This window comes from Anomaloglossus baeobatrachus, chromosome 8 (genome assembly GCF_048569485.1).
Source record: "Anomaloglossus baeobatrachus isolate aAnoBae1 chromosome 8, aAnoBae1.hap1, whole genome shotgun sequence".
Classification (NCBI taxonomy): Eukaryota; Metazoa; Chordata; class Amphibia; order Anura; family Aromobatidae; genus Anomaloglossus; species Anomaloglossus baeobatrachus.
In genome coordinates this window covers 162,071,373-162,084,228 of record NC_134360.1, presented here as the reverse complement: position 1 = coordinate 162,084,228, position 12,856 = coordinate 162,071,373, and the positions used below count along the sequence as shown (strand labels likewise).

Below are 12,856 nucleotides of genomic sequence, written 5' to 3'. Positions count from 1 at the left end.
CAACCCGTGGGTGGCGTCACGAACTTAAACACGGCTCCGGCCGTACACCTACCTACCACCCCCCTAAGTAGCGCCAGCACCCTTTCAGAGCGAAGTGACCCCGGGTCCGGAGGCGCTCAAGCCCACCCACCAACGAGCCCGGATCCAAACGGCTCGGCTACAGCCGAGCGCGGGGCGGTACACTTTGCTGCCTCTGGCATTGGACTGCTTGACCGTGTGCATGGCATTATTAAGTCTGGAGACTACCAACAAATTTTGCAGCATAATGTAGGGCCCAGTGTGAGAAAGCTGGGTCTCCCTCAGAGGTCATGGGTCTTCCAGCAGAACAATGACCCATAACACACTTCAAAAAGCACTAGAAAATGGTTTGAGAGAAAGCACTGGAGACTACTAAAGTGGCCAGCAATGAGTCCAGACCTGGATCCCATAGAACACCTGTGGAGAGATCTCAAAATGGCAGTTTGGAGAAGGCACCTTCAAATCTCAGGGACCTGGAGCAGTTTGCCAAAGAAGAATGGTCTAAAATTCCAGCAGAGCATTGTAAGAATCTCATTGATGGTTACCGGAAGCGGTTGTTCGCAGTTATTTTGGCTAAAGGTTGTGCAACCAAGTATTAGGCTAAGGGTGCCAATACTTTTGTCTGGCTCATTTTTGGAGTTTTGTGTGAAATTATCAATGATTTGATTCATTCTCATTTGTGTTTTTTCATTGCAAGCAAAATAAATGAAGTTGATATAATACCAAAGAATGTGATTGCAAACATTTTCAAGAAGAAACTGAGCATTATGTGACAGAATTGCAGGGGTGCCAATACATATATATATATATATATATATCTATTAGGAGGAACAGCTGTCACTTAGCTGATAGCTATGTAAAGTGTGTGCATCCTTAGTCTATGACAACACACCCAGCTGTGGGGATCATCCAAATGAGTAGATGTTTTGTCCGCGTGGGCCAGGGTTCTCACACAGACAGCCATGGATGCACTACAGTCAGTGGGCCCGTGGGTGATTTTCCATGTGACCCGTGTGCAATTCACAGTATTTTCCATAAGGTAAAGTGGGAAATCGCAGCAAGTACTATTCCATTTTATACACCAGTATAATGCCTGCATTGGAAGGTGGGTCCGGCTCCTATCACCAATGTGGAAGAGGCATACACGTAGCCGGTCATGCACCCAACGTGGGGCTCATTCAGACATCAGTGATTTTTCACGAACACAAAAAAATGGTGCGATGTCATCAGTGTCTTGGATCAGCTTTTCATCAGTGTTTCGACCCTGTCACTATCAGCAATTTTCACAGAACAAATTAATAAATTACAAACCTTCTCCTATTCACTACAATGTTAAAGGGAACCTGTCAGGTACAATATGTACCCAGAACCACGAGCAATTCTGGGTGCATATTGCTAATCCCTGCCTAACCGTCCCTGTATACACTAGCATAGATAACGAGATCTTTAGAAAAGTATTTCTAAGGATCCTTCATTATATGCTAATCAGGCCAGCGACTAGTTGTAAGGGCGTCAATTCCTTGGCTAGTCGGCCCCCTTAGCATGTATGCATGCCCCTGTGGGCGTGCTAACTTGCTAATGAACGCGCAGAGTCAGAGACATGGTTGCTCACCTCTGCTGACACCACGCCCGACGCTGGATTTCGGCTCAGGACGCATGATCCTGTACTTTCGGTCATGCGCACTATGAAGCCAGGTGGACGCGTCCCAGCTTCAAACTGGTGAATGTGCATGGCTGGAAGTGCCGTGGACTTCTGATCATGCGCACTGACCCTATACTCAGCGCTCTGTGGCGGTGCAACGGACAAAGGTACGCGTGTCACTGCTGATGATGACGCTGGGAAGTGGGCATTGAATAGCATGTTTCCACGCCCGTGGGAGTGCTAACATGCTAAGACAGCAGAATGAGCGCAGGAAATCACGCCCTTGGGACTAGTCCCTGCGCTCATTAGCATATCATAGAGGACCTCTAGAAATACTTTTTCAAAAGATCCCTTTATCTATGCTAGTGTTTACAGGGACGGTTAGGCAGGGATTAGCAATATTCACCCAGAAATGCGCGTGGTTCTGGGTGCATATTGCACCTGTCGGGTTCCCTTTAATTATGGACAGTACACAGATTGTACAGTTGCCATCCATGTGCTGCCCGTGACTCTTCATGGACCTATAGACTAGTAGTAATTTTTATTTCAGAACGCGGATAAAAAACAAAAATGCCTCTATGATTTTTTTTTTTTTGCATACATATACGGCCTGCAAAAAAACACGAACATCCCCGTAGAATATAATGGGTACATGAGCTGTGAAAAATGGTTGTATGAATGAAGCCTAAAGGGCGCTTTACATACAGCGACATTGCTAGCTCGTGAAGGCACACGCCCCTGTCGTTTTTGTGTCACAGGCAAATCGCTGCCCGTGGCGCACAATATCGGTAGTACCCGTCACACATACTTACCTTCCTAACGACGTCGCTGTGGCCGGTGAATAGCCTCTTTTCTAAGGGGGCGGTTCGTGCGGCGTCACACGGCAGGCGTCCAATAGAAGCGGAGGGGCGGAGAGCAGCCACATGAAAGACATGCCCACCTCGTTGATGGAGGACGCGGGTACGATGTTGTTCGTCGTTCCTGGGGTGTCACACGTAGTGATGTGTGCTGCCTCAGGAACGACAAACAACCTGCGTCCAAAATCAGCAACAATATTTAAGAAATGGACGACGTGTCAACAATCAACGATTTGGTAAGTATTTTGAATAGTTAGCGGTCGCTCGTATGTGTCACACGCGAGGGCGGATGTGCGTCATGAATTCCGTGTCCCCAACGACATCTCGTTAGCGATGTTGTTGCGTGTAACGGGGCCTTTAGGCCAGGACATGATAGAACATCAAGACAAAAAAGATGGTGCATCTACACAATGCTGCCCAATTCAAGTCAGGAACACCAGTCAGGAAACAATCATTTTAGGTGCACCCATAGACTTGAATAGGTGCGTCTCATCCCAAATATGGAAGAGACTACAGCATTCTTTCACGTGGATATTCGTTCCATTAAAAAAAAAAAAAAAAAACAAAAAAAAACCCCTCATCTGAACAGCGTTATTGAATAACATTGTTCCGGAGTACCATCCGTGTCATGCTAGTTTTTTCACGGCAGCACTCGAACCGAAAATATGGTAATGTGAATGTAGCCTTAGGGTATGTGCGCACGTTGCGTACTGCCCAGCACCGTAAAAGGTGCGCTTCAGAGCGCAGCTGAAAAGCTCTGTTCTGAAGCGCATGGTGCCGGCGAGAACGTGTGCTCTGCCTGCAGCTCCTGCCATAGACAGAGCAGGAGCTGCCGGCAAAGCGCACGGAAGAAGTGACATGTCACTTCTTTTTGCGCAGCGCTTCGGCAGTAGCCGAAGCGCTGCGCACTAAAACGCCACGTGCGCACGGCCCCTGCACAATCTCCATAGACTGTGCAGGGGACACAGGACGCATGCAGTTACGCTGCGCTGCAAAGCGCAGCGTAACTGCATGAATTTACGCAACGTGCGCACATAGCCTAACACTGACTTGAGTTACTCAGTGCATAACTCAGGCCCGGTTTTAGGAATTTGGCCCCAAGCATTGCTCATGATGACTGCAATGCAGGAGTATGGGCTGTGTAAGATCAGGATAAGAATGCACGCACAACTGACATCACCGTATAACTTACATGTTTTATACTAAGCTAACGAAGCTGCAATTACTTCTCATTAATGCAAAACAGATGGCGAGAGCAGACGACGTACACACTAGTGCCCCTCACATACACACTAGTGCCCCTCACATACACACTAGTGCCCCTCACATACACACTAGTGCCCCTCACATACACACTAGTGCCCCTCACATACACACTAGTGCCCCTCACATACACACTAGTGCCCCTCACATACACACTAGTGCTCCTCGAAGCTTACAATCTATCGTCAACCATGATGGTCTCACCTCCTCAGCGCCTGCTCCTACAGCCATGCCCATCGCCTTGAGGCCCTCCTGGAGCTCTAAAATGTCCACCTTGCCATCCTTATTGATATCCAGCTTATTGAAGAGCTCTGCATACTTGGCCGGGCTGTCTGATCCCTCGCACACAGCTCTGCTCAGCACCAATCTCCTGATGTGGTCGTACATTGTGGCTGCTGCAGATGTGGAAGACTTGGAAAAGAAGAGAATAAAGAGTTACGAGAAGAGGGATAGATTGGGACAGTAGAAAAGGAGCAATACACTACAGGCCAAAATAAGACATGTAGAAAAGCGAGTACTGGAGCAGTGACAGGACACCGCCCAGACTAAGGGAGGACTGGGCTGCCTCTGGGAGGGCCACAGAGGGAATCCCTGCATGTAGAGGGAGGCATCACTCTCTATGTCTCCTCCTTGGCTGCCTTCTCTACACAAGCCTCTCCACCCATTGCTCGCAGCTTGTAGACTGTGTCAGCTTCCTCATTAACCCCTCCCTTACCAAAACCTTATGATAAGAGTTTTGCCAAGTAGGAACTTTGTAGGGGCTTGTGTGATACAGAAGCATCTACACAAAACAATTCTGCAATGTTTTGACTCGTAATCCACCCAGATAAGGAAGCCGTACATTTATAGGATGTGAGCAATCCCTTCACAGAAGAGTTTACTGACTCAAGTACGACTATGACTATATAGTCACAAAAACTGCAACCAAAACTGCACCTTGTCCCAGAGAGCCTGGAAATGTAAAGAAAACAAAAAACACTTATAAGGCTGTGTGCGCACATTGCGTTTTTTCATGCGTTTCCGCAGCGTTTTGAACTGCAGCGTTTTAATGCAAAAATGCATGCGTTTTGATTTCCAAGCCAAGTCTATGGGAAATTGTGATTTCTTGTGCGCACAATGCTTTTAAAAACGCAGCATTTTAGTTGCAGAAAATTTGTCAGAATTAAAATTATCTATTTTGTGTATGATTTAAAGCATAATATTTGTGATTATTTTTTTCCATTTTTTTCATAGTGTTTGAATGTTTAAACTTTATTTAGTAGTGTATTTGTATTGAAAACACATCTGTCTTTAAGCGCTGAAAAAGCATGTAAAACGAGACTAAACGCGGAAAAAACACTATAAAAACACATGCGTATTTTCAGCGTTTTTGTGGTCAAAACCAAATTTGACAATGACAAATTCTGCCAGAGGATGCGTTCATTTCTGCAAGGTACTGGACGCAATGTGCGCACATGGCCTAATGATGATGCGTTTTTGACCATACGTTTTTGATGCGTTTTTTCAGTAGAAGCAAGCCAAAAACGCTAGAAGATAGAACATGCTGCAGTTTTATTAGTCAAAAATTAGTGACAAATAAACTTCAGACAAAAAAAAAAATGCAATGTGTGCACAGCAAGTCTGAATTCTTATGGACTTTGCTGGGAAATCAAAAGTGAGAACTTTCTGATAACAAAACTGCATCAAAAAATGCAACAAAAACTGCATTGTGCGCATGTAGCCTATGTGTACACAATTATTGTGTCCAGAATGCACCTGAAAAAGCTCCTTCAAAACGACACTGCTGTGCACATGAACCGTCTTTTAACCGGAAACCCTGAAGCTGCAGTGGTCCCCAACTTTTCTCCAGCCCACGTCCCCGAGTAGTAACATCCGGTTCCCACCTCCCCCACAGAAAAGATTAATATAATCTAAGGCTATGTTCACACAGGGCATCTTTTGCTATGTGAGTTTTGAGTGCATCTTGAAACTGCATCTTATTTTCTCAAAACGCACACGCGTCAAAAACGCATATGCATTTTTACCGCGTTTTGCCCGATGCGTTTTGTAAGTGAAACCTATTGACTGGAAGGGCTCAAAAACGTGGTAAATACGCAAAAAGAAGTGACATGCTGCATCTTGAAAAACGCAGCCAACATGCAGCCAATAAAAGATGCCCAATGTGGACAGCAAAATAGAAATTTCATAGACTTTGCTGGGGGAAGGAAATGCATGCATTTTGGGGCATCTTTGTGACCTCAAAAACGCACCAAAAACGCAGCAAAAGATGACCTGTGTGAACTTAGCCTAAAACCGAGCTGGAAGACAGAGGAGCACAAAAAGGGTCTTATCTGGGTAAGAGGAAGGGGGTAAAGTACTAAGAGAGGCTCACCTTGATGTGTTGTAACAGTCACAACCACTGTGATAGTGTAAAACACAGCTGCTGCAGCCCCACGTGGAAGGTAGATTCAGGATGGTGTAGAAGGATTACTGCCACGCTGTCCTGAATGAGAGGAAACTTCAAAATTTGTTGGTGATTTTATTAACAACGCGTTTCGGTGATGAGATCTCCGAAACGCGGTGTTAATGAAATCATCATATAATAACTGCCATAGCTTTCTCACAACATGAAACGGAGGAGGTATACTTGTATCCACCTTAACCCCACTGTGTATTCTCCCATCAAGCACTGTCACCACTCTATCACATCCAGCTTCAGTCATCTCCTCTATCTGCCAGGATCATCCTCTCTAGTTTTGCAATTCCTTAATTTATCTCTCCAACCCCAAGGCCAGTATATGTGCATCTGTAGTGCCCAATGGGGCAGGTGTTTTAACCTACTCGTTGCCAGGCCGGGGGTGCAGATCCTCTGCATCGTCACGGGGTGGCCTGGCCCGTTCCATTGCCCCGAGGCGTACAAGAAGAAGGATTGGAGGGTGGCAGGGAGGATGGAGGTAGTAGTCGGGGGTTTAGGAAAGTCTTTTAGGATTGTGAAGCCTCCTGTGGTACGCGGCCAGGGATGAGGACCGCCGCTGCAGGGTCTCTCACCGGGGCAGATGTCGGGTGCAGCCGGGATGTTGTCATTCCCCACAGGTGGAGCGGGATTACCCCGGGAAGATGGCAGGGGCCGCGGTAGTCCCTGTTGGCGCCGCAGCGCTGGGCGACGACGTCGGCAAAGAAGAGGCAGAGACAGGGGCTGCGGTTCCAGGTCTTTTTACTCACAAGTCTTTTAGACGCTGCCCAGGGTACCGTTCTCTGCCACGATGGGCTCCAGCCGATCCCGGATCCATGAAAGGTCAAGTCCGGTGTGTGTGTGTGTGTCAGCCTGTGAGCCCTTTCCTCCTTTCATGACCAAAGTATCGGACCCCCGTGGCGTGAAGCACTTGGGGGTCCCGGTGTCAGTAAAGTGTCTCGTTCTGTATGCCGATAGTGCGGTTCCGTTATGGGGCCGGTCCTCAACCCCGGATACTATATGCTATTTGCTGCAGACTCGTGGGACAGGTCCGGTGACTGTTCTAGCCGTTCCCCGCAACCCTTGCAGAATTGGTAGACAACGTGAAGTATATCTGCCCTAGGATTCTGTATCCCGACAGCGCCGGTCCCGTGGAAGCAGCTGCCATGCTTCTCCCCAGCGACTGTGTTGAACCTTGGCCAACAGAGCCGCACGCGGCACGTCTGCTCTGCTCTGTGTCTGAAGCTGTTCTCCTCTTTTGTAGTAGTTGTGTTGTGTGTCCTGAGCTGTTGCCCCCAGCCGCTGCCACCGGCTGGTTCACTGCTCTCACCAGGTCAACCTGCTCTTCCCACTGTGTGCTCCTGACTCCCCCTGGTGGTTGCTCCTCCCTGACCCTGAGTCCCCAGTCCAGTGGATCTGGGGAGCCCCTGGTGCGGTGGCGTCCTGTAAACCCACCGCTGTAGTGACCCCCTACTGTTATCCAACCCTGGCCCAATCACCATTGGGAGGGCAACCCAGTGTTACTGTATGTTGGTGTTGGTGTATACTGGCATTGACCTTCCCAGAACCCAGGATAAGTACTACACCCTAATGGGGATGCAGTACCCTGTGGTGCCTGAAGCCTCAGGGGCGCCACACATCCAGATCTGCTCTTCTGCTAGCCTTGTGCTATTGCAGTATAGAGTAAAAGATGTCAGACACAGACAAACCACCACAAAACTGCTTCAGGAGCACATCTGCTGGTGGTTTTTGGAAAGCAGCTTCACCTGGAAAAACTCAGTGGCTGTGCCGGTGTATGAATGACGCTGTGCGCGCACATGCCCCGGGGGTAAGTCACACAATTGTACAAAATTCATCTGATTTTCATCCCAAACAAATGGACAATATATCATCTCTATTGTCATCAGTATGGCATCCATTTTTATACATTTTTCACTATGGATTATAACCATTTATTGCGGTGTTTGATTTGATTTGTTTTGTTTTGTTTTGTCTTGTTCTATCTGCATACATGGTGATGTCCACCTGTTTTCTCAAGCAATTACAACCTCCCGCCCCTCCCCTCCGCCCATTCCGGGGGCTAGTCTATTTTAGTAACGTTCTGTTATACATGGAATACTTATGATTAAGGACTCTAGTTGTTTTTATGGTGTAGTCCGAAACGTGTAAAGTTTCCATGTAAAGATTCATACTCGGCCTTCACGATGTTTTTAATATTTCTAATAAAGACTGTGGAGATTTTATCTTAAAAGGAGAATCAGTGCCGGATCATTTTTCCTATTTCCTTCATCCAATAACCGGTTAGAAAGCCATGGAACCCATAGGGTGGAGGGGCGACATGACTAGAGGGAAGGGAAGGAGTGATGGGGTTAATGGAAACAGGAATGGTTTGTTTATAAGGCAGAGTAAAGGGATTGGTGGGTAGGAGGAGTTCCCTGGAGGAAGAGGTGGGACAGTTGAGGGGTGTAAGTAAAGGACTTTGACTTACCCCCTCTCTCTTGACTTCCGGATATGGAACGATCTGACTGGAGAGGTTCCTATAAGGTGTCAGGACGTCACCTTCTATTTCTCCATGGAGGAGTGGGAGTATTTAGAAGGACACAAAGATCTGTACAAGGACGTCATGATGGAGGTTCCCCAGCCCCTCACATCACCAGACTTCCGGATATGGAACGATCCGGACGTGCGACAGGATGGCTGCTACCCGGGAGCAGCGGATTCATCATGGCAGTGCACGGGCCCCTGGCAGCGCGGTCCCACGTCTTGGCTGCTGGGGGTTAACCCGTTGGCACTTTCCCCTCGCTCCCCTGTCAGCTGCGGGCGGCGTCCCCCCTCCCTCATATCTCAGGTACTTGCCGTGTGCGGGGGGAGCGAGGAGGAGATGCGAGAGCCCCTTCGGGGACCCTCCGCGGTAGGACGTGGGCAGGGCAGTACTCAGCTGCTGCTCCGGCCGCGGGAGGAATCTCCGTCCGGGCCGCGGCAGCCGGGAGGGGGGCGTGGCTTGGCTGCGGCCTACTTCCGGTCCGAGCCGCGGCCTGGATTGCTGGATGCGGCGGCTCCCGGACGGGGAGAGCGCCCGGCGGTGACAGAGGCCAGCTTTACCCCTCGCGGAAGGCGGGGGGGGGGGCCGCGGAGCTGCAGCCAGTGGTGGGTCCGGCACCAGGGCAGGCGGGCCTGGGGCGACGGGTGCCCAGGAAGCGTCGGTGAGTGGGGGTGACGGCAGGGGCCCTGCAGTTCCTGCTTGGTCACCCAGATCAGGTTGCAGCTCCCGGCCGCGGCGGTCTCCCCCAGGAGGGGGAGGGCCCAGCGGACAGAGGCTTTCATGGGGCCCAGGAGGGCTGGATGCGGCGGCTCCTGGCCAGGAGAGCGCCCGGCGAGGACGGAGGCCAGCGTTACCCCCCCCCCCCCGCGGGTGGAGGGGGGGGGGGCCGGGGGGCTGCAGCCAGCAAGGGGTCCGGCACCAGGGCAGGCGAACATGGTGCGACGGATGCCCGGGAGGCGTCGGTACGTGGGGGTGACGGCGGGGGCCCTGCGGTCCCCGCCTGGTCACCCAGAGCAGGCGTGCAGCTCCCGGCAGCGGCGGTCTCCCCCAAGGGGGGGAGGGCCCGGCGGACGGATGCCTTCTGGGCCCAGGAGGGCAGGAGGCTGGCGGCTCTGGATGGGAGTCTGCTGGCAGCGGGTCGGGCCACAGGTACCCCCTGTCCTTGCAGGTAGCAAGGGGGGGTCAGGCCAGAAGATAAGGCCCGCGGTGGCAGCCCGTGGGACGGTTTCCGGGGTTGTCGCCGCGGGACAGAAGATGGAGCTTGGAGGATGGTGCCCACGCGGCGTACCAGGAGGACGGCCGTGGTGGTGGCAGCGCTTCGGCGGCGTCTGCATTACATGAGCCAGAGGCGGTCGGCTCCAGCGAGGAGGAGGCGGAAGCAGCGACGGATGAATCATACGTCCGGATGGCGTGATTTTTATTCCAGGATATGCCGGGTCGCGGTCGGGTGAGACGGCCGTGGATTTGGCAGGGCTGGGGGGGGCGGCTGCGGACACGGCAGCGCCGAGTGGGTTAGTGTTTTGACCAGGTATGGGGTTTACTGAAGTGGTGGATACGGTTGTGGAGAGTGCGCATGCACCGCCGGCGGCATGGACGGGATCGGTGGTTAGTAGGCGCAGGTGCGGCAGGCAGAGTGAGGGCGCATGAGGCGGCAGGGGAGCATTTTCGGGCAGAGGCGGCAAGGGCTGTGACAGAGTGAGAGGTGAGGAACGAAGAGGGGGATGAGGTGGTGCGTCTGGCTGACAGTGGCCAAGTGTGAGAGGTATGGGTGCTTCAAAGGCCCGCTGGAGGGGCTCACTTGCTGGAGGATGTGAGGGATAAGATTTGAATGGGGAACGTGTAGCAATAGTTTCGCTGCTCCCCCGGGAACAGTTTCACCTGGATTAGGTTAAGCCAAGTGATTCCAGGAAGGATAAGTAGAGGGAGGGGAGCGCCGGTGGAGGCTCACCCTCGTACATTTGCAACGTGGCTGCGGGCATTTGCGTTTTTGGCAAGGGTATCGGGGGAAGGAATTGGGTAATTGGTTCGGCATGGTTCGGTTATATGGATCCATTTGGGGTGGCTTGTTAGGTCATATGGCGGTTTAGTCTGGCTTCAGTACGCCGAGTAATTTCAGCAAGGGAAGGTGTTGCGTGCCAGTATGCGGTAGGATCATACGGGCACATCCTTATGGCTGCAGTGGATGGCGGCTCCTAGTCAGCCCCTCCCCCCCTTTTTGGGGGGTAGTTGGCTGTTCGGGGCTTGGAACCCCGGCGACACGGACGATGAGGGTTTTTTGGGGGGAATAGAAGGATGGGTGGTGCAGATTTGGCGCGGACGGTTGTCTTAAGCATAAGTGTTGGGTTGTGGTAAGGAACATAGTAATTCTGCGTCATTCTATTTATATTGGTGGATCTTTGCCTCCTTATTGGAAGTTGCGCTGGGCTAGGGGACACCTGGTGGTTGTCAGTGGAAAGAGGGGTCAGGAAGTGGTGTTGGGCAGGATGGGTGGGCCATTCGGGGCCCTCCTTGTCACGATTGGGTTTCTCTGTTGGGGGGTAGTGCCGGAAATGAGCCGTATATAGATGTATATATTTCGGCTTGTTCAAAACGTATCTTATCTGGAGGAGTCATCGGTGTATGCCTGCTTGGCTCCAGAATTGTCGGCGGTTTATTATGTGTCGTTTGACAGAGGGTGGGATTTGGTAAAGGCGGTGAGCCGGGGAGCATTGATGGCAAAGGCGAATTTGGAGGCGGCATTTAGGTTGTTACTGGTCCACCCTGCTAGCTAGCAGTTCTGGTGCTGCGGTGGGGAGGGGAGTTATTATTATGTTGATCGGTGGGTGCTAATGGGTTGTTGTCCCATTTTATGTTCCTTTGGAGGCGGTTATTTCTTGGTGGAGTGGTTTGTGCATGGTGTGTCCCAGCTTACACCTCTTATTCATTATAGGTTGATTCTCTTTACATCGGGTTGGCGGGTTGATGATTCGTTGAGGTTGATTGTTTTATTACAGATGGTGGTGGATACTCTTTTGGGCCTGTTGGCGCAGGCGAAGACTGAGGGTCCAACGCCAGTGATACGGTTTGTGGGGATAAAGTTTGATGTTATGGTCAGAGGGGTAGGATTCGTGGGTAATGGTGTGGTCCTATGGGCTGCGATAGAGGCAGTTAGGTCAGCTAAGACGGTGCGGTTTCAGGCGGTGCAGTCTTTGCAGGGGCGGTCGAACCACGGGTGCAGAGTTACGCCGCTGGGGTGCGTGTCTGCTGGACGGCTGGCGATGGCTGCGCCAAGGGTGCAGCCATCGGATCCTTTGTGTGTGGTCACGAGGGAGATCAATGATGATCTGATGGTGTAGGAGGTTTTTTCTTACGGCGATTTAGTGGCCGCGGATTGTGTCTGGGTAAGGTGCTACCTGATGGAACGTAGCTGCGGTACTCGGAGGCAGCGGGTCCAGTTGTTTTCTGGTTGGGCATTGTAGGGTAGCGCTTCCAATCGGTGGTAGTGGTCGGGTGGTGGAGGTTGGCAGTTTTTTCCAAGAGGAAGGTGTGCTGTCATTCTCAGTTGGTGGAGAATTCGATTAATAGTTGGTTTGCTAATCCTGGGGCCAAGGGTGGCGTACTTGCGACAGTTGGTTTCTCAATTGGATGTGTTTTAAAAAAAAAAAAAATGTTATGCGTGGCGCAACCAGTACTGGGGTTCGCCAAGGGAATAGCAGCTGCTGTGTTTCCTTCCAGTTCTGCAGGTCTCGGGAGTTGAGGCCGGGTAGCAGACGAGGTGGGCACGGTGTGTCCGGAGGGCTTGTGGAGTCTGGTGTGGCTGTGTTGGGGAGCGGCTCGGTGCCCAGTGACTGAGGTTATTTGGGGCTGATATTCAGAAGTATGGGTGGCGCGGATAACGTTTGGGACAATGTGTGAGGAAGGCCCGGTGGAGTATTTGATGGTGGCGTTGGCAGTGGTGAGTAACGGTTTTCAGGCTGCTAGGCCGGCGTCCGCAGTGGAGCAGAGGGTGGCGGCTGTGGCTGTCTTGTTAAGGATTAGATGTGGAGAGATGTTTTCGCAGGATCTTAGGGCGCGGCAGGCCTTGAAGGGTTTGGTCGTAAGGGTGTGAGGGAGCGGGATACAAG

At 51.4% G+C, this 12,856-nt stretch overlaps 1 protein-coding gene across 1 annotated transcript in view; it reads right to left on the bottom strand.

The window, feature by feature from the left end:
* The window catches only part of SLC25A24 (solute carrier family 25 member 24), a 70,145-nt gene extending 65,757 nt beyond the window's left edge, over window positions 1-4,388 (bottom strand). Inside the window, exon 1 of the mRNA XM_075320960.1 lies at window positions 3,985-4,388. Within this exon, the coding sequence (XP_075177075.1) occupies window positions 3,985-4,167 (183 nt within the window). The 5' untranslated portion in view covers window positions 4,168-4,388. The remainder of the gene's footprint in view (window positions 1-3,984) is intronic.
* Window positions 4,389-12,856: the final 8,468 nt, after the last annotated feature.